Below are 25,995 nucleotides of genomic sequence, written 5' to 3' on the forward strand. Positions count from 1 at the left end.
AAATATCGGAGTACATTTATCAAGCTTCACCGTCATATCCCAGCTGTCCATTGGCACCTTCTTGCACGCACGTCTCACGTGAGAGACGCTACTCTTCGCAGGCGATAAGCTCATAAGCTTGTTCCATTCGAACTCTCTCCGCTCTCGTCTCCCTCCCCAAAAACTAACCCTAGTTTTTTTCCCAACCTCCCTTCTCTCTCTTCCGCCGGCCATGTCGCACTTTGGGAGGTCCGGTCCTCCGGACATCAAGGACACCTACTCCCTTCTCGTCCTCAACATTAGCTTCCGTAACTGCCCATATAGCTTTCTCTACTCTCCTTCTCCTACACTTCGTTCTAATCTCTTATCCGATCTGTTCTCGTCACAGGTACTACGCCGGACGATCTCTTTCCTCTCTTTGATCGGTATGGAAAGGTTGTGGATGTCTTCATTCCAAGAGATCGAAGGTGAGCTCTCTAGGGTTTCGAAATTTCTCTGGATATTCTTTACTTTCTTCCTGTATTAGCGGGTTTCTAGCGTTTTGGTACCTATGTTATCGCTTATTGGATCTGAAGGACTGGGGATTCCCGTGGATTTGCGTTCGTGAGGTACAAGTACGCTGATGAGGCGCAGAAGGCAGTGGAAAAGCTGGACGGTAAGTTCTATCTTTATATTTGATGAAATTCTGGCAAAATTATAGGTCTTCTGTGTCATGTTTTGTGTTGCCTTCTCGCTTTCTGTTTGAAACTGTAGGCCGGAATGTGGATGGCCGTAACATCATGGTGCAATTTGCTAAATATGGTCCGAATGCTGAACCTATGTAAGTTGAGAATCCTTGTTCCAATTTTGCAGAAACATGATGGATTCAGGGTTTTTATATTGTGGTCCTACTTGCTCTTATCTTCCGTTCTATATAGTTCTGTCTACATTGTAAACTGTTTTGCAATTTGTTCTAAATCCCACAAGAAGAAACCTTTTTGTTAAGTTTTTACAGCTCCATCTAAAATTTGCAATGACTCCCCCATGCGAAAGTGAGTGGCTTAGAACTATATACTTCTGGAGAGCTGTAATATATGAGCAAAGAATCTTTGAGATGTATGATGGTGAAGGAAACTGAAGAAATTGAAAAAAAAAAATAAGTTAACAGGATTGTGTAGTTAGTTAATTTGTTGGGATATTTGAGGAGTGCTTTCTCAAATACATGTCCGTATATTGTGTACTAGAATGGTATATCATTTCTTTAATTAAAATTTGAACAATTATTTCTGCATTTACTCATTTATGGTTGCAATGTAAATATAGAGTCCCTTTTTTGTCAACCTGCTTTTATAGCTGGAGAAGATGGTTCTTTTCTCTTTATGGTTGCAATATTTTTATTTAATGTATGCCCTGGTTTTTGTTTGTTCGTATCAATCAAACTTATTGGCCATTACTCGTGGTGCATTTTCATTCAAATGTGCAGTCAGAAAGGAAGAATTATGGAAGAAATGCCAAAAAAAAGAGGCAGGTCGAGAAGCCATAGCCCTAGGCCTAGGTGAGGATCCTTTTTCTTTCTTTAGTCTTTATACACTACCTAGCATTGACCAGTGGGTAATTAATGAGTACAATAGTTCTGAATTCATTGAAGGATGATTTTCCTTTTTGGATGTAGTTTGTACAGTTAATTTAGTGCATGAACATCTCTTAATTTTTTTGATACGTTAAATATCAATAATTATATTTCCAATTAACAACACCAACTAGTTGTAAATCCCAAGTATGTGTTAGATATGTGGATAATTTTCTTCCATTCGGTTCTATCTGGTGTAAGGCTCTAAACTTCTAATCATATTTCCAATGGCATTATAGTATTATATAATTCTATGTAATTGACATTTGTTTTCAGAAACTTGAATGCTAATACAAGAGTCGGGGCTTCCCTTTTCTTCCTTTTCTACATTTATGTTGTACACAGGCATAGAGATGATTATCGTGATAGAGATCATAGGAGACGAAGCCACAGCCGGAGCCGGAGCGGAGGAAGATATGAACGTGAAAGGTATCGTGAAAAAGAAAGAGACCGTCGTCGTCGAAGCAGAAGCCACAGTGCGAGCCCTGATTATTCTAGGGGGCGAGGTAGGGGAAGGTTGGATGATGATCGACGGAGGAGTAGGAGCCGCTCATATGATAGGTAGTGTTACGAAATCCTATATGCTTCAGTACTTTGTAATTTTTTTTCTAACCTACTGCATTATACAGTGCTTCACCTGTTCGGCGTAGCTTGAGTCCTCGTAGGAGCCCTTCACCTCGTAGGAGCCCTGCACCTCGTAGGAGCCCTTCACCTCGTAGGTCACCTCCTTCTCGTGATCAGAGCATCGAGAAAGTGAATGGGGAACATTTACCTCCTTCTAAAAGTGTTTCTCCACGAGCTCGCCGTGCAATTTCCCGTAGTGTTTCTCCACGAGCTCGCCGTGCAATTTCTCATAGTGCTTCTCCTCACAGTGCTGACGAGGTAATTGGTACTTGTTGCATACTTTTCATTTTTTTGCTCACCTCCTTTTGGTTTAGAAGAGGCCCTCATCTTATTCACAATCCATCTGCATCTACTGGCAGGACCGATGAGCTCTTCAGCTTGGCTGCACCTTTGAGGCTTGACTCTGTTATTATATGTTAGGTGTGATCTTAAGTACTTTGGTAATCTGGGTTCCCCTGAATTGCTTTTCTAAGTTTGCAAGTATGTACTTTTGTGGATCAATTTTGGTTTCTAGAATATCTTGTGGTAGACTTGTAGTTATTGGAGTTTTACTATGCTCTTTATGAAACTCTAGTCCTTCTCATCAGCTTTTTTACTTCTTTTCTGAACTTGCTTCATTAAATAGTTTAGTAGAACACTTATCTTATAATAGAACGTATTTTGCATTTTCTAGTTATCTGTTCGTGAGTTGGGTGTTGTGCTTTACTGGAGGATGATTTCAAATGGATTTTTCCATGCTGATGATGTTGTAGCTGAAACTCATTGTTATTCGTTGGTGTTGATTTTGGTGGTGATGTTGATATCAGTGACCATGCTGGTAATGGTGATGGTGATGCTCTATTGATGCTCATGCTGACAATATGCAGTTCCAACATTTTTAGATGAGACCTGCATAAAACATGTTTAGTGTGCCATGACGGTCCGCTGGTAAGGATTATGTTTGAGCTTTTGTTGCTCTTGTTCCTTGGGATTTAGATTATATTCATCATATTTCAATCTTTTCCTTTTTCCTGTTGGCACTGAAAGGAGTAGTGCTAGCTGTGATGACCTGGGTGCCACTTGCTGTTGTACCAGCATGTGATGCTGTTAATATCAGTTTCTAATTTCTTGGACTGCGTGCGTATGAACTTGTGAAACATAGCTTAAGCTATTGCCATCTCATTGCCAGGAAGTGGTTAGCCTTCTTACTGCTCACCCAATGTCAGTACTCAGACCTAAGCTTTTCTCTATTCCTTTTCAATGTTGGCTGGAGAACTAACATCTGCTTTTGTCTGCTATAGATGAAGCATATGTTATGCTTGCATGCTAACCTGTTAGTAGATCAATTAACTTGTCTTCAGAGACAAATTGTGAATGATAGTGTTGCGGCGCATTGTTTGCCTGCTTTGTCAGAATATATAATGGATGATTGGAAGAAATGTAGGACTTTTGTTCGTGGCAAGGTGATGAGAATTTGCGTTTGGATTTTGGTTCCATCATGTCTTTAACGTGAGGTGATAATGCATAAGCCTGTAGCTGTGGATCCTGATAAAAGGAAGATGCCTTATAGCTGCTGCTTGGCGGTCCACTTTTTCTTCTTTATTTTCTTGATTCTTGCTTTATTTTTCTTTTTTTTCTTCATGCTGTTTTTAGCTGGTGAGCTGGCATGAATATTTATCTTTTAGTATGATTCCAGAAATTTTAGTCCTTGAAATCCATGACTTTGCAACACTAATTGCTGTTGACTTATGTTTGCTTTTTCATCTATGTTTGGTCTATGCTTTAATAAAGAATTTGTCTCTAGGTCTAAAATAGTATAGTTGCTTTCCTGCACGACTACGCTCTTGTCAATTCTCATATAATAGAATTCAGTCCATTTTCCTTTATAAGCTCGGAAGTCCATCCAATAGGGAGCAAGCTATCTTGGCTTGAAATTAATTTTGAGCCTATTTTATAGCTTTAGGTTTGGCTCGGCTCAACTCGAGTTGAATTCAAGCTGAGCCAGATTGAACCTGAACTGAGCTCAAATCTGAATCAAGCCTATTATTGAGTCATATTCAAATTGAGCTGAATTGAACCATACTTGAGCTTTAGTTGAGCCGAGAGTCACTCGTTTATTTTGACACCCTTACTATCCGACAGAAAAAGGAGGCGCTAACTCACTCTTACTTTTGATTCCAGTGGAAAGGAAGGGTGTCATTTTGTTCTAGCTTAATATTAGACTGAAAATTACGACAGAGCATTTGAGATAATTCCTGTACATCTTACATCATCTATCTGAAAACTACTATTTGGGTTAGTTACGGATTTGTAATTAGGAACAAGATGTGACGTCTCGATAACTCTTAAGGTCCGGCAACAGAATTTGGACTACCACATAGAATAAATGGATTTCAACTTATACCTGTCAAACAACAAAGGGTTGAGGTGCGGTTAGAGAAACAACTAGTCTTGTTCACAAAGTTCAACAGGTTCCTCTTAATACTTAGTGAAAGGGAAACTAAAAGTCATCAAATATAAAACAAATTAAAAAGCGCCGCTCTCAGTTTCTCAAGTCTGTAAAATATACGCCAGCAAATATAAAATGAACATGCCACAGAGAATATCATTCCCTTTTATTTGTCACTGAAGCATCTATTGGGTTGAACACAATGGATGCCACCTAGCACCACAAATTAATGAATTCGATCTAAAGAACATATTATACTACCACCTTATTCACGGCAAGTGTCTGATGGGGCGAGAGCATATTGCCTGATCAGACAGCAATATCGCATCATCATAATAGATTAGATCTATGACAAGAACACATGCCCTAATCTCGTCAAAGAGGTGTAATGCATTTGTCACTATCAGGCTTCTTTTGTACTTGATTCAGTAATTGTAGAGGCTCCTTAAAAGCCTTGCTCCAGCTGGGCGTAGTGGTAATTAACTATACCATCTTGCAAAATCAACTATTCCTCCATTTTGCAGTGTAGTTTTTGTCCGCTGCCTCATTGATATCTACCAATACATGTGCGACAGATTGGGAACTGGTTTCGTGCTGAACCATGTAAATTGGTTTCTCCCTTGATCCCAACTTGAGCCTTAAGAGAAGTGAATTTGCCATCACCCCAACTGAACTCAAACCCATCAGAGCTCCAGCAATTGATGGGGTCAGCATTGTACCAGTTATCGGCAGCAGTACTCCAGCAGCTATTGGAAGTCCAACCTGCAAAATAGCAAAGATCCTTCAAAGCATCCAGCCAGAAAATGATCAAATAAATATATGAGGCAGTGTAGGGAAAGCTCAAAGGAACTTTAATAGCATGAGTTGCTTGGCATCAGAAAACACTCGAGGTTCCATTTGGGAAAATCAGGTCAGAATGTCTTAATTTCATTATCACACTACGAAATTACCAGTGCAGTAAATACTTGAAACAAAGCATGATTTTGGGCCCAGTGTTCTTCTAAATGTGGAGCTGTTCTTACGAAATAACTCGTGAAATAAACTGGACAATGTTAACATTTACTATTTGCTATATAATAGTGAAGCACACAAAGGAAAGTGTAATTGCAAAGGGAAGTATACATACGATGTTATATGCGAACGCCCACCAAAGGTTCTGCTTCACAGTCTTCATGGTCTCTTTGCTTAATTCTAATGCCTCGATTAACTGCATTAGAATAGTGGTATTGTCAAAATGTAGTCACACTGGCATGATACCATTAGACCAATAAGGCAACCGGGGCTAAAAGGGGAGGGGAATTTGCAGCTCTTCAGCATAATATTAATATGTAACTTTTCAAGTATTCCAACTTGACATTATACGTTCAAGTAAACTAACCACAAAGGTAAGGCTACGGAAAGAAGCATCCATGTTTAGAATGTTGTAGTGAGAATCAGAAAATCAAGGCTTAGAAACAAAAGAAATTCTTTTAGAAGATACTAAAAAAAGAAAACTATATGTATCGTCATGACAACAAATAAAGGTGAACATTTACAAATTTACTTGAAAGTTTAACTTTTCATCATTCTTTAATCCTTTCGCCAACTTCCATCATTATCACTACTGATCGACAGAAGGTGATGTATATCTTCACATCTCATCTCAACATATTATCTTATTTACCTCACTCTTGCCTTGCATTTATGATTTATCAAAGTAACTAGTTGGCATTCCAAAGATAAGAACTCCTTTTCTCATTTCTCGAGGTGCACACAATCATAAGAACTAACAGCCGAAGAGAACACTTAGTATTATTCTCCTGTCATAAATTATCCAGATATATGGCATAAGAGCAAAATCCCTGAATCAAGCGAGTGCATTCATGTGTTACTGACCAAATCTGGATCGATTTTGGATATAAATAAATTATGAAAATTTGGATGGTGGTAGCCTCAGAAGTTAAAATTCTAATGGTTTTGGTTTTACATAAATTGAAAGTTAGGATAAAAAGATATAAATAAAATAGTAAAGAAAGATTAGAACGGAACATATTAGTAAATATCTGGCATTGCGGCGATCATCGAAGAATGACGAATGACCAAGTGTGATGGTGGACGACTGTATAGTAAGGTGCCTCGTGGTAGAGAATTGTGGCTAGGATTTGGGTACTTAAAAGAGTTCTGCGATTACGACTTACTCCTATAAAAATAAAAATGATCTAACGGTTACGATAAAGTCATAAAACGGTAAATGTAATAATAAAAAAAATAAACTTAGTTAATTCCTAATGTTAATTCTCAAGGCTTGAAGAAATAAATAAAGATGTCCGGCCCTTCTATATATAGAGGTTAAGTACAATAAATCCTACCCGGACTAGCCCTAAAGGCTTATACAACTCGAACTAAGACTTACCTTATAGGCTTATATGACTTAATTAGACTTGACTTATAGACTTATATGACTTAATTAAGTTTGCCTTAGAAATTTACATAACTTAATTGAACTTATTTTTTGAGGCTTGCATGACTTATAAGGGCTTACAACATAATTCAATTAAAAGATAAATAGGCTTGATTCATCGAGTCAAATGTCCCCGTGATTGGATCCGATCAAACCCAAATCATATCATCATAGTGGCATAAATTTTTTATTACGAGTACAATAGATAGGAACTCCTAACATTATCAAAAACATACTACCGACAAGGGAGAACATTCTATATCACAAAGTTCTAAAGAAATTGTAATGAATATTCAAAGATTACGTTATAGACATATAGCTATATAGTTTAAATGGTGAATAGATGTCTACCTGTGATAATCTATTACCCATAAGCACTACAGAAGATACATCACTAGCAGCACCAACACCTTCTGCCATGGCAATACCAACATCAGATGAAGCCAATGCAGCAGCATCATTAATGCCATCGCCAACCATTGCAATCACCTTTTGATCTTTTTGCAGTTCAGAAATGAATTTCTTCTTCTCATGTGGTTTGACTCCAGCAATTACCTAATATATTTATTAAAAATCAATAGTAATTGGATGGACTTAGAAAAGATTGACTTACGTATGTTACTTCAGAGAAATAGTTAGGAAAATGAAGTTCTTGGCAAGTAAATCAAGTGCCATTTATGTCACTAGGTCATAGGTCAAAGCAACAAGGCAAAGTTCCAAACTTCATTACCTTGTCATTTTGAATGCCGACCATTGATGCCACATGCTCAGCAGCACTCTCTTTGTCTCCAGATAACATATATGTACTTATTCCTTTCTTAGACAAAGTGTCGATAACTTGACAGGCATCTTCTCTAATTTTATCTTCAAAGTATATTAGTCCAGATAAAACACCATCAACTCCTATATATACAACTGACTGATTATTAATTTCTGCATCTGGGAATGGATTGTGAACGATGCCATGCCTGCAAGACATATACTGCATCAATTTATGTCATTATGAAGTGCCATGTGCACATCCCTACTGAAACATGTTAACTTGAACCAACATGCTGCTGTCATTCTGAATCCTAGCAACAAGAATGAATGTGTAATGAATGATTTACTGTATCAACAGATAAACAAGTTCACACACAAACTACTATAAGACAATAAAGATATAAGAGGATCTCTGCCATGGCCTTTTACAATAGAAAGAAACAAAGAAATGTGGAAGTGACTTTTATGATTTTATCAACCAATAGCAATTATCCAAACATGTCTTGATAGAAAACTTGTAGCTCACTGTCGTACCTTCTAAGCCAGCCCAATGTCCCAACAGTAACCTCCTTCTCCTCAATGATTGCTACAGCACCAGATCCAGGTTCCTCCTTAAATGTCCCATCTTTTGCCTGTCATAAGTACTCATAAGAATGAATGCAAAATGAGTGTGTACCTTGCCATGTCACGTTCAACTTTGACTGAGAAACCATTATTTCAGAAATAATTACTCACTCAATAAGTGCCATAACACAATGTTATCTATATTTTACAAAGTCATGCTCGACAGTTCTCAAGAATATTCTGTTGTTAGATTATTCTCAATTATTGTCCTTGAAATGTAAAAACAACTGTAGTACTTCACTTCAGGGCACCCTAAATTTAACATAAACCAACATTGTTTACTTCAATCAGTGAAATCCATAACCTATATTACCTACTACCTAGGACAGGTTACTAAGGAGGGGCGATCTACAAAAGATGCAATCAGATCACTGATCTTAATAATTCTTAACAAAAATGGCTCACAATTCATGTTGAACACTTAAAAACAACAAACATTTTGTGCTTTTATATGGAGATGTATTACGCCACCGCTAGTTCCTAGAAAAACCTCAATACCCAATCAATCAACACTTTTCTTCTTGTTATTGTCATAGATCTGCATTGCTGAATATAGGTTCTTAGGTAAATAATTAAAAAGGTGACAAACTTATCCAAGATTAAGTTGAATCACCTTCAGATTTGCACAATTGGCAGCACGAGCAGCTTCCAGAATAGCTTTTCCAAGTGGATGATTCGTAGATGATTCAACTCCAGCAGCTAAATTCAAAATATCAGCTTCTGTCCACTTGTAATTAAGATCATTCTGTACAGAAAATATGGTTTTGTCAACAGGCATGCTTGTAAATAAAGTATTTTGCAGAAGTCTACTGAATCTGAATAGTATTGCTCCATGTTGAGGCAGTATCACACAATAGCACAAGAAAATGATGAAGATTATGACTCCCCGTAAAACTCACATGACAAGCAAGAATAGATTGTTGGACCTTATATACTAAATTGACGGTCTGCATACAAATAAAAATAAAAATCCATCAATTATTTTTAATTATGATAGCACCAAACACATCATTCATTCAGGTGCACACTGATCATGATTGGACCTCCCACGAGTCTCGTCCCTCCAAAATCTTGTGGACCTGCCAGGTTTCAATTTTCAAAGTGACACAAGGCAGGGGCACTAAAAGATACCTCTTCCATACGAGATGCTAACCACTATTACTTGAATATAGTCTGATATAATCTGAAATAGCTCTTGCCATGGGAAGTTGATAACTTAATGCAACTACTTGATTATCAGGTTGCCAAAGATAACGGTAAAAACATAGCATTTTAGACTATAGTGTAGTGTACATAGATCAGAGTATTAACATTATGATTTCTAGTTGAAGCAATTCCATTCCCTAAAGAAAAATACTGTGACAATATTATAGTAGTAAAATTCAGCATTCACAAAATGCAGCCACTTAACTTTGAACTATTGTCTTCATTACAATGAGAAACCATTACTTCAGTAACAACAGGTCTTCCAAGTGTCAAAGTCCCTGTTTTGTCGAACACAATAGTGTCAACTTCTGCAAGCTTCTCCAAGACATTGCCACCACGTAAAAGCAGTCCTTTGGTTGCTCCTAAAGAAGTTCCAACCTGAAAAAAAATCTAAGGTCAATAGAAAGATAGATCCTCAAGATCAATAAAAACTATTTTTGGAGAAAATGTTTGTTTAGTCAATAGCAGAATGGGATCTTGTAATCCGTACCAGCACAGCAGTAGGCGTGGCAAGCCCAAGTGCACAAGGACACGCAACAACCTGGACTTCAAGATTAAAATATTAAACTACTGGATAGGCAGTCAGGTTGATACCAATAACATCATGGGAGAGCTTAACAACTCTAATACAGTAATACCACATGATACACATGAGACAAGAGATGAGGGGAAGGATGCAAACAAAAGGTCTTTACTGAAAATAGATCAGCAGGCAATTGCCACAGACTTGCATACCCGAAAGGTAGAAGAAACATAACTAAGCTTTTGAAGTGAAATATTCAAACCGGATGAAACATGTTTGCAAGTTTTGTTCCTGATTTTGGCTGGTAACCCTAGAGAAAACAGAAAGTTTTCACGCAATTCAAGCTGTTTTGGTCGAGACCTGTTCATAAGAAAGGTTGAAACCAGCAAACTTGCCATCTACTTTTGGACCGTGTCAACTAAAACCAGTACATTCTGGCCTTGCTTGTTCAAACCATTATGTTTATTTCCAAGAAACACTACAAAAGGGATCGATCTCCAGGCTTAACTGCTTAAGAATTGAAGATTTTTATTTCAGTAAATTTTCTTTATTCGGCAATAACAGCATTAATGTTGTCATTCATTAATGTAGCAGGACCTTAAAATAAGTCAATAATAATGGCCTTGAGCAGTTTTCTTATCAGTGAATGCATTTTACAAGTTATGACTTATGAGCATAAATAATTGTACTTAATATCTAGCTAACTACCAGTGAAATGGGCCCCAACCAGAAATATCACAGGGTTGAAATATGGTTTTCAAATTAAGTTCCAAATTTGGTAGAGCATGGAACTGAAAGTCCTCATGTCATGTCACCAGTTCAAACCATTTTTCTATTCTAATACACCAATTCTGTGATGAACAATAAAAGTTTTAGCTGTCATTCATGAAGCTGAGCATCTCTACCTTGACAGAGCAACTTTTTTCCTTTCTATTCCCCTTGTCTTGAAGGGGCATCAGTTCATCACAGGCTCATTTTGGAACACAAGGTGACGAGAGTTACTAGACCATGCAAGAGATGTGAATTCAGGCACTATAAAGATTCTTTTTGAAAGAAACTTTATGGTATTCAATTTTTAAGTTATATCAATAGTTAAGTACCTCCCATGTTTTATCCAGTTGCCCAAGCATAAAGTTTAATCTTAAGTTTGTACCTTACAGCCTTAGATTGCAGTTCTTCCAGATATCTATATAAACAGCATGCTCATAGATTACCACTATAAAAAAGTCAATATTTAATTTTTTATCATAAAATTTGTATGCAGATGGTAGGTGTATGATGCCATACCAGGACACTGCAGGAAAGCTGCAGAGCCAGAGATATTGAACTTCCTTGTTGGATCAATGATGGCACAACTTGTGAGCCAAAAGAGTTCCAAAATAGAAAAGTAGCAGCAGACAGTGCCATAACTCCATATGTGAAGTTTCCCGCGACCTATAATCATGACGCATCACATTTATAATATGTCAGATAGTATAAAACCCAACACAAAGATAAATGTACCAGATATGACACACCAAATTGAAGGAACCAAGACTGATTCATATATGCAAATCAGACAATGATATTCATGACTCAGACAAGAACATTCCTCAAGTTTTAGTGGGCCCACGGCCTACTGACTTCCTTGACCAACTAAATCTAATTTCTTTTGGTGGGAATTAATGTAAAAAATACTGAGATGCACAGACCTTGTCAGCCAAACACTGCACAGGGGCTTCCCTTATTTGTGCTTCTTCCACCAAGCGAACGATATCTTCCATTACAGTTTCACCACCAGGTCTTCTTACTTCAACTGTAAGCTTACCATTTAAGTTAATGCTTCCTGCTGTTACTTCAGCCTGCAAGAAAGAAATGAAAAAATAATGGTGCTAGAAGAAAGTGATCCCAAGCTAGTTTTCAGAATGAAGTTACAGAAAAAGAGCATAATGATCATGCCAATAATTCAAATGATGAAAGTGAAAGAATTTATACCCCAGGTAGTTTTGTCACTGGCAAAGGTTCTCCAGTAAAACTTGACTCATCAACCGTGCTTCTTCCAGCTTTTACAACTCCATCTGCTGGAACACGGTCCTAGATATTGGAAGAGTGACAAAGGATAAATTAATAGGCAGAAAGAAAGACCAACTCAAAGCTTAAAAAAGTTACAATTACTCTGAAGAATTTTATAAATAATATAGCATAAAATAAAGGATGAAACTAGAGAACATGTACATAAATGTTTTTAGGTTTATGATAAGCATAAAGAAACATCTATTTCTATTCAATCTCTTCACAAATCCTGATATCTGTAAAATCCATTCACAAGGACAAGTATTACTAATTTAATAATCTCCTAACCACCACTTTATCATAATATTATAAAATATTGGTATTCTGAGACCTAAGTACATTGAAGAATATCAGAGCCAATTCACTCACTCCTGGTAGCACAACAATATGATCTCCAACAGCAAGGCTATTGCATGGAACCTCAACGAATGATGGTGACTGCTCAGTATCATTACTAACTTCAAGGCGTGCTTTTGTTGGGAGAATACTGAGTAATCCAGTCATGTCACTGGTTGCCTTTAGCTTTGCTCTCTGTTCAAGATTCTTTCCTAGCAGGACAAATGCTATCAACATTATAGGTTCCTCGAAAAAAGTCTTCCATCCCTGCATGTGCATAACATGATATTAAAACAAAATACGCCAACCATGAAGAAGGCACTGATTGATATTTGACTAGCACAGTCATAAGCCAAATATAGCATATCTAGACATGCTTCTGGAAGCTGCTGTAGCAAAAAATTGTGTAGTTGGATCAGAAAAGTAGTTCAGATAGGAAGCACATGAGAATATCTGGCAGCTCAATGCACCAGTAATTAAAAGAGCAGTACAATACGTGAGCTGGAATAAACTAGTTCAATGCCTATGCCATAGTAAGAGCATTAACATGTGAGAAGGAACAAACTAATATGCCCTTTGTTTCTTTTTCTTTTACACTTCCATGTCATGATTGCATAAAGATTTTACAATAACTTTGGATTGATCATCTTTTCGCACTCTCGCCTATTAATAATGGCAATGGCCGAGCAACCTATTAACTTCCTTTTGCAGATACTGCAGCAACTGGTAACTTTAAGATCAAGTTTAATGCATGTAGAAAGAGTGAATACTGAATAGAGAAGCACTAATTTCTAGCATAAGTGGAAATCAGATTATGGAAGTGAAGATAAGCAACTTAATTCTCCATGATTAGCAGGAAAGGTCACAGCTGACAATGGGATTAATACCTTAATGCTTAGTTTAGAATTTTAGATGTCTTTGTTTTGGTGAACATGTGGGAAGGAGTAGTTCAAGGATATTTAGATAAATATAGGCATTCATGTGCTTTATCATCAGGGAAGAAAATTTTAACATGGATTTTTCACAGAATGTATATAAAAAAGATGGGTGCAGCATCTTCGAATTGGCACGATCTAGCAAGTAACGACTTATAACATATAAGCATAACGGACCTCCTATGCAAACAAAATATGTCCACTATGGTGATCATGCGTCCATCACTCACTACGATTGTTCATCCTTTTCTGCTAATTTATTACTGCAGTTTGTTCCTCTAAAGCACACTATAAAAATCACAGACATTTAAGAAGAACAAAATCAGCAAGCATCTGATGAGTAATTGCAAGTTTGCTATAGCAATGTTTTCATACAAAATAACCTAGTAAAATTTAGCAGGGATGATTTGAGAAGTACCAGCTTTGGAAATAAGGCTGCAATGCAACTAACTGCAAAAGATGACAAAGCACCTAAACCAACTAAAGTATTCATGTTTGCCGATCCTCTGAACAAACTCTTCAGTCCATCAGATATAAGTTTCCGACCAGGGCCAATAAAAGTAAAGAGTGAAAGTGAGAAATGAAACCCAGTGGAATGAAATGCATGCATCAATGGAGGGGAATTAGCTCCAAGGAAATGAGAGACATGGCCCAACAGACATACAGCACATAATGCCCATGACACAACAAGTTCTCTACCTGGAAAAGAATCAAAAGGTGCACAGTTAGGTCAAGGCTGTCAGTCCAGAACGAGAAATAATTCTAACACAAAAAACAATTTGGAAAATGTGTACAGTCAATGAATTAGGATAGTCAAAATGAAGTCATTTTTATTCACATCTCTGCGCAAGTTTTAGGAAAGCCTACCGCTCTCTTTCAATCGCTGAAGCTTTTCATCCATCTTTCTTTGGAAAACATTGCTCAAGCTCTCTCGTGCAGAATCTACAAGAAGCCAAATTTCATATAGATACTTCACAATTAATGAACAGCTTGGCAAAAGGGAAAATTCATATACAATAAGAGAGAGACTAACTCATTAGAAATAAAATATAACTGTGACTAAGATATCACATAAATGAAGCTGAATGAGAATGTTTCAATTCTCAAGCAGAAAATTTTGCTTGAAGAGGGGAATTATGAAATGATTTGCAAAGAGATGAATTAGTTTCACCAGTGAAAAACATAAAGAAAAAAAGAGGAGAAGAAAACCAGAAGAAAAGTAAAAGCTAAATATTACAGGTAACTCTAAATAATGGAGGCTGAGAGGATAGAATATTAGTGTATATTAGACTTGATCTGTTTTAGTTTTCAATGTGCAAAGGTAACTCCATGACTCCACATAGTAGTGAGGTTTTCAATTTTAATTACAGCAAGTGGTAAAATGATCCTCTTAACCTTACTACCTTATACTTCTCTCAAGAGAAAGCTTGATTCTTTTCAGTAAGACATCTCATCAATCACTTGAGTCTTAGAAGAAAAAGAAACTGAAAAAAAAATCTGGAATAAAAAAACAAGTAGTCTCATATTAACTCCTCTAAGACACCTAGTCAGTCTACTGAATGAAAGCAGAACTGATAGTTAAAATTTCAAACTTGGAGAGAAATAGCTCATTAGAAAGGACCAAAAACTTTCAAATATTCAGATCAATGTTACTCTAACAAGAACCATTTTAACAGACACTTCAGCGTAGAACTAGAGAACTTGAATTTCTTCAACTTCAACACTGACGTTTACACAGGAAAAAGTGCCAACTTGCTTCGACAACCCAAGCTACCTATGTACCTACTCTTTTAACACCATCTATCCCTCATGTACCAAAATGCAACACTATTATGCATGATAATTTGCTTGACTATCATGTCTCATGAGTCAAATAGCTTATCTGATTATGAAATTATTTCTTAATTCACACTTCATACTTTATTCTACAAATGCATTGCAGCATGCTTTTCATAAAAGTTATGAGTTACACAATAGAATTATATACATGTAAATATCCTTATAAAGTACCTTATACGTTGTGCCTTAGTTATCAAGTATATTACCATAAATAGAATATTTAATTTCAGCATTACAAAACTAAACTAAAACATGTATTTAGAACCAAACAATTTATAGGTAATTATATATATCGACACAGACTCCTAGGCACAAAGAAAGTTCTCTCTGCCTAAGACTGCACCAATTAACAACTTCGATCAGCAAAGTTACCTCGAAAGCTGGACTTAAATCCACATGTTGTCAAGTGTTCAGCAAGTTTTTGGCCCAGTTGCTGTTTCCAACTCTGTGTATCATTGGATTCAGGTAGAGCCCATACTACGGCTGACTCAGTTGCAAGGTTGACATTTGCAGAGGACACCTGAGGCTGCAGAAACATGCTCCATATTTCAACATGTAGGACACTTTATCATTATTATGCATCAGTCTATTAACAAAAAATAAAAAATAAAAGAACAATTATATCTGGTTACACAGAATGAGTAGAAGATTCACAATGCTGCAATCAAGACGATATGCATTTGACGAACCATAGCTCCTTTCATGGGACCAATGTCTTATCATCTTAAAACGCCATAAAAAATATTAAAACTGTTTATAACAGTTTGACAAGATCTTACCAGGCTCTCCAAAATACGTTTCACGCTTGCCGCGCATCCTCCACAGGACATTCCCTAAAGAAAACATCCAGAAATGTCTTTTCTTAAAGTAAGTAATTGGGCAGTAAACAAGGAAAACGACCCAAAAAAAAAAGGGAAATATTCTGTCAAAAATCTTACGCCGACGTCAAGTAGTATAACATCCGTCCCCAGATTCGATGCCTCCTCCGCCATCACCCCGACGGCTTTCGCCCCGTCCCCTCCACCACCCGAACCACCACCTCCGCCGCCACCGCCAACTCCATCACCGCCCCCAGGCGGCCCAGATAACGCCGCGAAGGACCTCGATATGCTCGCCAATCCACGCGGCAACGGCGCGGCCGCGGGCGAGCTCCGCAGCACTCCTCCGGCGAAAGAGATCAGAGACAACTCCCTCGACAACTTGGGACCTACGGAGTTCGCGAAGCATCTGGTCTTCCCTGGCAGAATCCTCGCCGGACAAGGGGGAACAATCGAGCGGCGGCAGCGTACGTCTGGCTTCGGGAAGTGCTTTAGGGTTTTGGATAAGGCCAGGAAGGGGACCGTCGGGATGAGATGCGACTCCATCTTCTCCTCTCTTCTCCCTACGCTCCTCTCCCAACATATACCATAGTTTCGATTTATATGTATCTCCGGCTACCACATCACTCCTTGAAACGCGAATTAAAGAGAGGTGGAAGCAGGTAGGCGTCGTTGGTACTCCATTGAAAGGTTTCTCTTGGCAGGTCGGGGACTTGGGAGGAAGAAGACTACACAGTGGCGATGTAGTCACCGCACACCACTACTACTACTACTCCTCCTACGGTATCCCAATTTGGTTAATTAATTCCGCGAATAATTTATGTTAAAATATATTTTAAAATATTTAATTAGTTAGATAAAATGTCCTTACGTTCCCTTCCTTTCTCTTATTATGAGTATTTTTTTTTAAAACAAAAAAATATATAGAGAGAAGATCGGTTTAGAAAGAAATTGACATAAAAATCACTGAAGGATAAGATAAAAATTAAGCTAATTGAATTTTTAAAATTATTTGTATCAAAATTGCTAATAAAATACCTAACGGTTTAGTGATATACTGATATATTTGAATTGTTTAAGAGTTATATCTGGCAATATAATTAGCTCTTCTTTAGTGATGGAAACTTACTTGAAACTACTTAAAACCTGTTTGGTTTGAGTAACTGGTTTAAGAAAATACGAACTTGGTTTAGTAATTAAATCTTTTTAATACCTAACTAAATTTACTTTTTAAAATATTAAACTTCGTGGCAGTTGTCACGATACAAGACGACGAAGGAGTTTTATTGTTGTATGAGCAAAATAATAAATAGGTCTCCTAGATAGTGATTTACTACTGTGCACGGCTGCAATAGCTAGCATAGCAAGGAAGGTGTAGACATTGATGACTCCCACACAGAGGTTATAAGAATGTCAGGATATGGGGGCATTTAATGGTTGATTATCTGTAGACTGTTTAGTTTATATGTAATCTCGGCGCCATTGAATGTGTATCAGCATAATAATCACACATATCTAATGCTATAATTTTTATCTTCTTGATTAATTTGTTGCCATGATGCACATAATTGATGCATGGCGCCGCACTCCAATCGATTGTATCGGCAAACTCAATAAGAATATGTTCGAACACGTTGTTAAAATTATGCTAATTTATTAATTATGTGCGTCTCACGACTTCAATTGCACTTAGATCAAATTTTATAATTTTTTTATATTCTCTTTTGAACATGATCAATTAGATGTGCATAATCTATCTATATATTAACATACATCTAATGATATAATCAAATCGATGTGCACTAAATTCACGCTCCTTCCTTGGCTCAAGTTCAACTTGGCTCAAGGTTATGAAGCTTGGGCTTGAGCTAAATTTTGGACCATCTCAGCCTAATTTTTTATCCCAACAATATCCAACCCAACTAATGCCTACCTTCTAGTGAAAGTTTTCTCTTGTTGTCAGCCCTAGCGCTCTGCTAGGGCTTGATCGTTGTCTTTCCTTCATCCTCTTTTTTTTTCGCTTCCTTTCTTCCCTTCCTTATCGAGTTAGGGGTTTAGCTGAATTAGTAGGTAGTGGTGTCAAGCCACCTAGACTAGGCCTGTCATCTTCTCCTTCTTCTACTCCAGACCTCCTTCGCCTCTAACTTCGTTGATTTCTCACTCTGCCCTCTCCTCGCCCCATCTACGTCGTGATCTCCCTACCCTTTCGTCGAAACCTTATACTCAATGGTGCAACTTCCAATCCAGTCATCCCCCTTCTGATCACAGCTATTTGGCAAATCTTGGCTCCTGCTATAGTTTCTACAACCCTTGCTCCATCTCTGCTACCGTCCTAGTGCCACGGTGGTCGTTGCCTCCTTCGACTTAGTCGATCTCCTTTCGTCATTGCCGCCATCCCTCACCTTGCCCCGCCTCACCCCTTGTTGGGCCTCCTCTGCTACTGCTGTCATTAGTGGATCTGCCATAGCAATCGTTAGGTGGTTGTCTCGTTATGGTGCTGGAATCCTGCTGTTGTACTAACCATTGTCGAGTAGAGTACTATTAGGGGTCGAATTTGGTTTGGTGTTTTGATTGGAGTTTGTTCGAATGGTTTGGCTGATCTCTGTACGTGTTTAGTTTATTTTAACCTGTGAAGAGCCATAGGATGCCAGGCCTTTATTGTAAAGAACTCTAAGTCTAAGTCTCTTGTAGTTGTTTCTTCTTTGCAGGGCAGTTTTGATAGTCTCCCTCTCTTGTAGTTATTTCTTTCTGCATGAGTACTTGTATGTTATATATTGATACTCTGGATCAATTGTTGGTCAAACAGTATTTCAACCAAGAGCAGGACTTATTACAGAATGTTATCCTATCTCTTTTTTTTCTAAAATTTTATGTGTCATATTGTAATCACTATTTGAAGCTTAACGAATCATGTATCTACAAACATTTTAAATAAAAAAAATAAGGATGCCCGCCTCGGTAGCGAACTAGTTTCCTCTATGGATAAAAGGCTCCGCCTAGAGGATAATTCAAAGCTTGTGGTTGCTAGGCTGCTACTGTATTGCTGCATTTTTTGCCGAGCATACTACGTGCTGTAACCTTCTTTTAACTTTAAGGGAAGTCAATCACTTGTAGCATTCTCTAACCTATGAAGTGACCTTGTTGCAACACAAACCAATGAGAAACTTACCTTGTAGGCAAATTGCAAAGGAGAACTACTCACTCCGCCTCTTGCATGAGAATGAATTTTGGACAGCAGACCATCAATGAATGTTGTCTTAAGCCATTACTACTCATTTCGCACTTAAACATGCCTCTCATATGTCTCTATATAAATAATGCCTGACTCCTTCTGCATGTAATGACATACAATTTTAGTGTACTTTAGTTATAACAAAACAAGAGATAGTCTTTGTAATCCATGTTCGCCTTCTTTTCTCCATTCTTATCCCTGATGTACTGGTTGAGAGAAAGTTGGTTTACTCTATGAAAAACATAGTTACCAAAATCGAATCAGAGTTTAGGTAACTGGGTTATTGGTTCAACTAGTAATTTATCCATACGGATCTCTATTTTTTAAAAAAAAAACAATTTAAATATTAGATAATTTTAAGAAACTAAAAATATATCTATAAAAGCAGTTAAATAGTATAACTTCTACTAATTATTATTTTCAACTAATATTTATGTTTAACAACCTCAAATTTTTATAAACATATGGTTTTTCATATCACAACCAACATCATATTAATTAATTCCTGAACACTATTAACTAAGAATGTTCAACCCACAAATACAGGTTATCATCAAGAAACGTGAATTTATATAAAACTATAGAAGTAGTACAATTTTTAGGATAAAGAATTGAATAATTAGGTCATTTAGGTATTGTGATAAGAGATTCGATCAGTTTGTTAGAAAACCGGCTGATAATAAAATTGAACCGGTTAGGTGGTTAATTTACTAACAATTATAATTTAAGGTAAGACAAGCCACAAAAGAGAGAAAGAAAAGGGAAAGCATAAAGAGTGGAAAAGAGAAGGATGATTAGAAAAGCAGTGTAAAGGAGAAGTCGGCGCAAAAACGTCTTGCCGACCAATGATGGAGTCTTTATCCCGCAATTAAAACTCCCAAGTCCTTATCTGACTTCGTCCTGATACTGTAACCATTTCATCTTCCCTCCCTCCTCTGCGGCTCGACCCCTTCTCCCCGTTTTCCCCTTTTCCCTTCCGGTAATCTTATAGATATATATATATATAATTTTTGTCTTCTCGCTATCGGAAGCAAGAATCTCCAGATCTAGGGTTTCCCCACCTCTCTTTACCCTTTCTTGTTCTCTTCTCCCCTCCCTATATTCGCTTCCTTTGTTCTCTTCTCTTTACAAGAGTTAAAAACCCATGGAGCCGGTGGCAGATTATGCGGTGGCGGCGGAGGAGGAGGTCGACAAGGAGAAGAAGAGGCGGCGCCGTCAAAATCGCCGGCCCAAGCAGAACGGCCCCGCCGTCCAAGGTAGCTTCTTGATTCGAATGGTTTCGTCACGTAATCGATTTTATTGGAGAAAGATCCCTTGTTTATGGGCTTTTTTTTTTTCTTCAAATTCCTTAGGCGGGTTTTCTGGTTCGATGGATTCGGTGTTGGGCCAACGGTCGGAGTTGTCGGAGAATTGTAGCGGAGGACTCGGTGGTGTAGGGCGGAAGTTTGTGCCGCCAAAGGCGTCGAATGTTGCGTTCAGCTCACTCCCTACGATCCACGTCAATGGAGATGGTAATGCCGGAGCCATTTCTGAGATCTCCCAGTCCTGCCCCTTGCCAACCTCGTCTTCTCTGGCAGGTGTGCCAGATTTGATCTATTCGTCAAAACCGGCAAAGAAGTATTTTTCTCCACATTGGTCTGAGCAGGATGTGGAAGAGGCAGTCAAGGTAACTTGCTTGGTGCTTTTTTAGATTTAGTGTATTCTTGTTAGAATAACAGAATTTCTTGGTAAGAAGATATAGAAGTAAAAGAAGTGTTGGGTTTTGTGTTGTGTTGCAGAAAGGGAACGCATTTAAAGCAAAGTTTCGTGTTAATGCACATAATCGTCTTGAGGTCAGAGATTAAAAGCTTTAGTAAGAAATTCAGTTTCGTATGGAGATCTTCATTTGATGGATTGTGGGCATTTTGTTGATAGAGGGTTTTGGTTGTTTCAGGCATATTGCACCATTGATGGTTTGCCAATGGATGTTCTCATCAGCGGTCCTTCAGCTCAGAATAGAGCGGTGAGTGGGGTTCGTAGGACCTGAAGCTGCGTTACCTTGATCAATGCATTTTTTTTTTTCTTATGGTAAAGTAACTTTAGTTGATGCACACCGTTAATGCTGGGACAAGATGTTTAATCTTGTTTACTGGTTTACATCTGATAAGAATATGGAAATGATCTTGACTGACAATATATAAGATTTCATTCTAGCTGTTAAGCTTAGATTGAATATAATGAGATGATATACTACATTATGCATATGCAGCTAACAATATAATGGCTGAATGTAGCATCTTCAGGGTGCTAATATAGTTTTTTGCAGGGTGATCTCCTAAACTGGTCGAACATATCTTCATATGGGCACTTTTTAGAAAACATTGTTTTTCAAAAAAAAAAAAGAACTTTTAAAGTTTACCAAACTGCATTGGCTAAGAATGGCACTATTTATTATAGCACCGCATACAACTGAATTTTGTTTTTTTGCAACAACGAAGGTCATAGTTTTTTTTTAAAAAAAAATACTGCTTTATTTTGGTAGCTTTCTACTCTGTATAGTTGTTTATATGAGCCAGTATTTTCATGAGCACAATTTTCTTATTTGTGAAACTTTATGCTTTGGTACACCATTATGTGTTAAGGTTGTCTTGCAAATTTGTTAAAAAATGGATTGATTTAGACACATTTTATGTTTCTCTAGTTCTTTTTTAGGTAAATTTTGTTTGATGTGATCTTATTGATCTTGTAGATAGAAGGTGATATTGTTGCTGTTATGTTGGATCCTGTGTCTTACTGGAATAAGATGAAAGGGCCAAATGTACCATCTAATCCTGTGTCATCAGATGATTCTTATAATAACTTTTCCCGGAAACAGCACTTCAGTATTTGCGGTGAGCAGAGCAAAAATTGCTGCAATGGCCTGCTCCAATTGGAAAGGGGGCAACGATATCACGAGAAGGGTACTTTTAATGAAGCTGTTCATTATGATAGTGAAAGTGATCCTGTCACATCTGCTAACAGAGAAAATGGACATGCTACAATCCCACAATGCTCGCGTGAAACTGAGGCCTTTGAGCAGGGAGAGGCTGCTAGAGCATTAGAGAGGATAAGAACCATGATAAACTCTCACCCATTTAAACGGCCTACTGGAAAGGTATTATCTATCATGAAAATGTCTTCTTGTCGTGATGTAGTAGTTGGTTTTCTTGCTTTTAAGTTTTCTGAAGGGGAAGGTGAAGGAAAGCAGATAAATGAACTGAGTTCAAAGAGAAATAAGAATGTGACATCGTTATCTGATGCAGACTGCATACATCTGATGCCTACTAATTCAAAATTCCCAAAGATGGTAGTTAGTGTTAGGAGCTTACTTGAGAGTGTGAAAGAGAGGTTGAAAAATGGTGATATAACAGTTGAAAAGGAACTAGTTGCTGCACGAGTCATTGACTGGAGTGAGGAAAGTCCTTTTCCCCAAGCTCATGTCATGCATATGCTGGGCAAGGGTGGAGAAATTGATACACACATTGATGCCATCCTGTTTGAAAATGCAATCTGTACTGCAAGTTTTTCTCCTGAATCACTGGCTTGCCTTCCAGATGTATCATGGAAGATTCCTACAGAGGAGTTCGAAACTAGAAAGGATCTCAGAGATATTTTGACATTTACAATTGATCCTTCCTCTGCCACTGACCTTGATGATGCTTTGTCTGTTGAAATTCTGTCAGATGAAACATTTCGTATTGGTGTTCACATTGCAGATGTATCGTACTTTGTTCGTCCAGATACAGCATTAGATACTGAAGCTCAGATTCGATCCACCAGTGTCTATATCTTGAAGCGTAAATTACCAATGCTGCCTCCAGAACTTTCTGAAGCAGCGTGTTCACTTATTCCTGGGGTAGATAGGCTTGCTTTCTCAATTGTCTGGGATATTGATCGTCATGGAAGCATAATAAGTCGCTGGATTGGTCGATCCATTATCTTTTCATGCTGCAAACTTTCATATGATCTTGTGCAGGATATAATTGATGTAGATTTTGATCAAGCGAGTCCTTCCGACAGGTCGAGTTCTCAATTGTATGGTCAGTTTGAATGGAAGGACATTGTCAAGTCCCTTAGAAGCCTTTATGAAATATCTAAATCACTGAAGGAAATGAGATCTAAAGATGGGGCTCTTTCTCTTCAAAATCCTAAGCTAGTTTTCTTGTTTGACGAATGTGGTGCTCCACATGATAGCTGTTTCGATGAAAGAAAGCAGTCATGTTCTCTTGTTGAAGAGTTCATGCTTTTGGCAAATAGGTCTGTTGCAGAAGTTATATCCAGGGCATTTCCTGATTGTGCTTTTCTACGCAGGCATCCTGAACCAAATTTACGGAAGCTTAGAGAGTTTGAAGCATTTTGTTGTAAGCATGGTTTTGAGTTGGATGCTTCATCATCTGGTCAACTCCACCTCTCGCTGTCAAAAATAAGAAAGAAGCTAAAAAATGATCCTGTGTTGTTTGATATTCTTATTTCATATGCCTCAAAGCCTATGCAGTCTGCATCATACTTCTGCAGTGGGGATCTAAGTGGGAAGAAAGATGAATGGGCTCATTATTCACTGTCAGTTCCGTTATATACTCATTTTACTTCCCCACTACGAAGATATCCTGACATCATTGTCCATAGAACACTGTGTGCAGCACTCGAGGCAGAGCAAATTTATTGGAAGAAAAGCAAATATCTTCTTCAAGAAAATAAAGGTGAATCAGATGGTTGCAACATTACAGGCAGTTGTTTTACCGGTCTCAATTTCGATAAGGCCGCTGCTGAGTCTAAAGAAGGTAGGGAAGCACTAGCAGCTTCTGCGCTTAAGTTTATGGTTCCTAAAAGTGAGGTACTTGGGGAAGTTGCTACATATTGTAATGAAAAAAAGTTTGCTAGTTCTCATGCTGAGGAAGCTGTAGAGAAACTTTATCTTTGGGCTTTGTTGAAGAGGAAAGAGGTACATTTTGCATCTTTTGTCATAACTTCTTTATGCGTTTAAGTTCAAGGCATCTTATTACTTCATGTGAATAGAGAAGGTCCAATAATATAGGGTAACGGTAAGGTTTGCCACTGGTAATGTAGGTTCTGTCTCAGAACAACCTCTATATTGATGGTTGGATGTATATCTTCCTGACCCAAACTTCCCTGTTGATGGGTGTTTTCCAATCTCTCTAGCTTCCTACATAGATGGGATCCTCGACTTACTTTATGGTTTTTCTTGGTTTTGGCACATCTTGATAGGTTCTTTATGTAGTATTCAGAGATCAAGGGATACTTGATTTAGGATTTATAGGCGTGATCAGAAAAATTATGCAAACTTGCAACCCCCATCAACTTTATCGTGATAAGTATTTACTTGGTTTCTTATTATTATGATGAAGTTGAGGATGTTCATTATCTAAGGGTTATTGGAACCAAATTGACCTGGAAAATTATCATAATTTTTACTTGATTTATTATTCTTTGTGTTCCTTATCTTTTCACTGTGTTTTTTTTTGGGAGTTAGAGATCTTTATTTCTCTTCTAATTCTTCTTTATACTGTTTACAGGTCCTTGTTTCTGAAGCCAGAGTTTTAGGACTTGGACCAAGATTCATGTCAGTTTATGTGCAAAAATTTGCGGTATTGATTTTGACATCCCCAATTTTGAAATATGATAGGTCATGTATTATATGATGATAATGTTTTAATTTTACAGATTGAGCGGCGTATTTATTATGATGAAGTTGGAGGCTTAGTAGTTGACTGGTTAGAAACTACAAACACTTTAGTGCTAGATATACATAGGAGCAAATGCTTCCAGAGAAGAAGTCCCATGAAATATCGAACTGTTGAGGATGTTGCATTGGTGCTGAACCCATCGGAGGAAGTTTTATGCGAGGAAGATAACAAACCAGAAGCAACTGAAGAAGAATATTGTGCTGCTAAATTGACACCCTTGGGCCAACCTGACAAAGACCATACAGCTGTTTTCCCCTTAGTATTGCGGCATTTATCATCTATACCTGTGGCTCTTCATGCAATTGGTGGGGATGATGGTCCACTGGACATTGGAATAAGATTGTACATGTCCTCGTACTTCAAATAAAATTGTTCGGGGGGATTCAAGTATCAGAAGAAATGAGCTGTTAATGATCACATCTGAAGTGCTGCGGAACCTTATCTTATCTTCATGACATTACAGAACCTTAAAGATGAACTGTGCTGCATCCTGTTTATATACAACCATGTACAGCTACGGTGCTTTAATTTTTTCAGCTTTTGCTTTTTGTTACTTGGAGGTGGCATAGGAGTCAAGTAGCTTTTGCTTTTTATCTCAAAGCTGCTTGCCGGAATTGGATCAGCCTGACCTTTTCTTCAACAAGTCGGCATCTCAGTTCGATATGCTCCTGGCCTCTCTTCTTATGTTCATCAAATGGCTCAGAATGTTGCAAGCTGAAGCCCATCTTTGTTTTTTGCGTGGTGGGCTTGGTCTTCTGTCACAGTTATTACTGTAGGTTGAGTATTTAGGAAAGGCAGATAAAAACTTGTTCCATGTGTTGAACGATATAAGCTGCAAATTTTCTGAGGTTATTTCCTCTTCTCA

General features: G+C 37.8%; 3 protein-coding genes across 9 annotated transcripts; 2 read left to right on the top strand and 1 right to left on the bottom strand.

Moving 5' to 3' along the window:
* Nucleotides 1–103: 103 nt before the first annotated feature.
* Nucleotides 104–3,918, top strand: LOC140760599 (uncharacterized). Of its 5 annotated transcripts, none has more exons than XR_012104415.1 (10): nt 104–287; nt 368–446; nt 555–634; nt 733–799; nt 1,442–1,513; nt 1,934–2,149; nt 2,218–2,470; nt 2,572–2,632; nt 3,019–3,412; nt 3,493–3,918. XR_012104415.1 is itself a non-coding variant. In XM_073097622.1 (8 exons), exons 1-8 carry the CDS (start codon nt 212–214, stop codon nt 2,578–2,580), a joined length of 852 nt encoding a protein of 283 aa, XP_072953723.1. In that variant the 5' UTR covers nt 105–211; the 3' UTR covers nt 2,581–2,798. The 5 variants fall into 5 exon arrangements, 1 of the variants encoding a protein (XP_072953723.1); XR_012104416.1 differs by having other exon boundaries at nt 3,019–3,139; nt 3,239–3,918; XR_012104414.1 differs by having other exon boundaries at nt 3,019–3,918.
* An 851-nt stretch (nt 3,919–4,769) lies between these two features.
* On the bottom strand, nt 4,770–16,938 carry LOC140760598 (copper-transporting ATPase PAA1, chloroplastic). The gene is made up of 17 exons (XM_073097621.1): nt 16,296–16,938; nt 16,137–16,190; nt 15,730–15,883; nt 14,386–14,460; nt 13,937–14,217; nt 12,617–12,850; nt 12,170–12,268; nt 11,887–12,036; nt 11,483–11,629; nt 10,163–10,213; nt 9,877–10,050; nt 9,080–9,211; nt 8,377–8,474; nt 7,811–8,048; nt 7,432–7,635; nt 5,767–5,847; nt 4,770–5,402 (listed from the first exon to the last, which is right to left on the bottom strand). Exons 1-17 carry the CDS (start codon nt 16,719–16,721, stop codon nt 5,142–5,144), a joined length of 2,859 nt encoding a protein of 952 aa, XP_072953722.1. The 5' UTR covers nt 16,722–16,938; the 3' UTR covers nt 4,770–5,141.
* A 3,275-nt stretch (nt 16,939–20,213) lies between these two features.
* Nucleotides 20,214–25,995, top strand: LOC140760032 (DIS3-like exonuclease 2). 3 transcript variants are annotated; one of them, XM_073096803.1, is made up of 7 exons: nt 20,214–20,663; nt 20,760–21,073; nt 21,186–21,239; nt 21,341–21,409; nt 22,136–24,367; nt 24,960–25,031; nt 25,108–25,995. In XM_073096803.1, exons 1-7 carry the CDS (start codon nt 20,552–20,554, stop codon nt 25,495–25,497), a joined length of 3,243 nt encoding a protein of 1,080 aa, XP_072952904.1. In that variant the 5' UTR covers nt 20,214–20,551; the 3' UTR covers nt 25,498–25,995. The 3 variants fall into 3 exon arrangements, with proteins under 3 accessions (XP_072952904.1, XP_072952905.1, XP_072952907.1); XM_073096804.1 differs by lacking the exon at nt 20,214–20,663 and having other exon boundaries at nt 21,027–21,073; nt 21,186–21,259; XM_073096806.1 differs by lacking the exons at nt 20,214–20,663; nt 20,760–21,073 and having other exon boundaries at nt 21,202–21,239; nt 22,140–24,367.

The sequence above is a fragment of the Typha angustifolia genome, chromosome 5 (assembly GCF_048772165.1).
Source record: "Typha angustifolia cultivar Huaian chromosome 5, ASM4877216v1, whole genome shotgun sequence".
NCBI lineage: Eukaryota > Viridiplantae > Streptophyta > Magnoliopsida > Poales > Typhaceae > Typha > Typha angustifolia.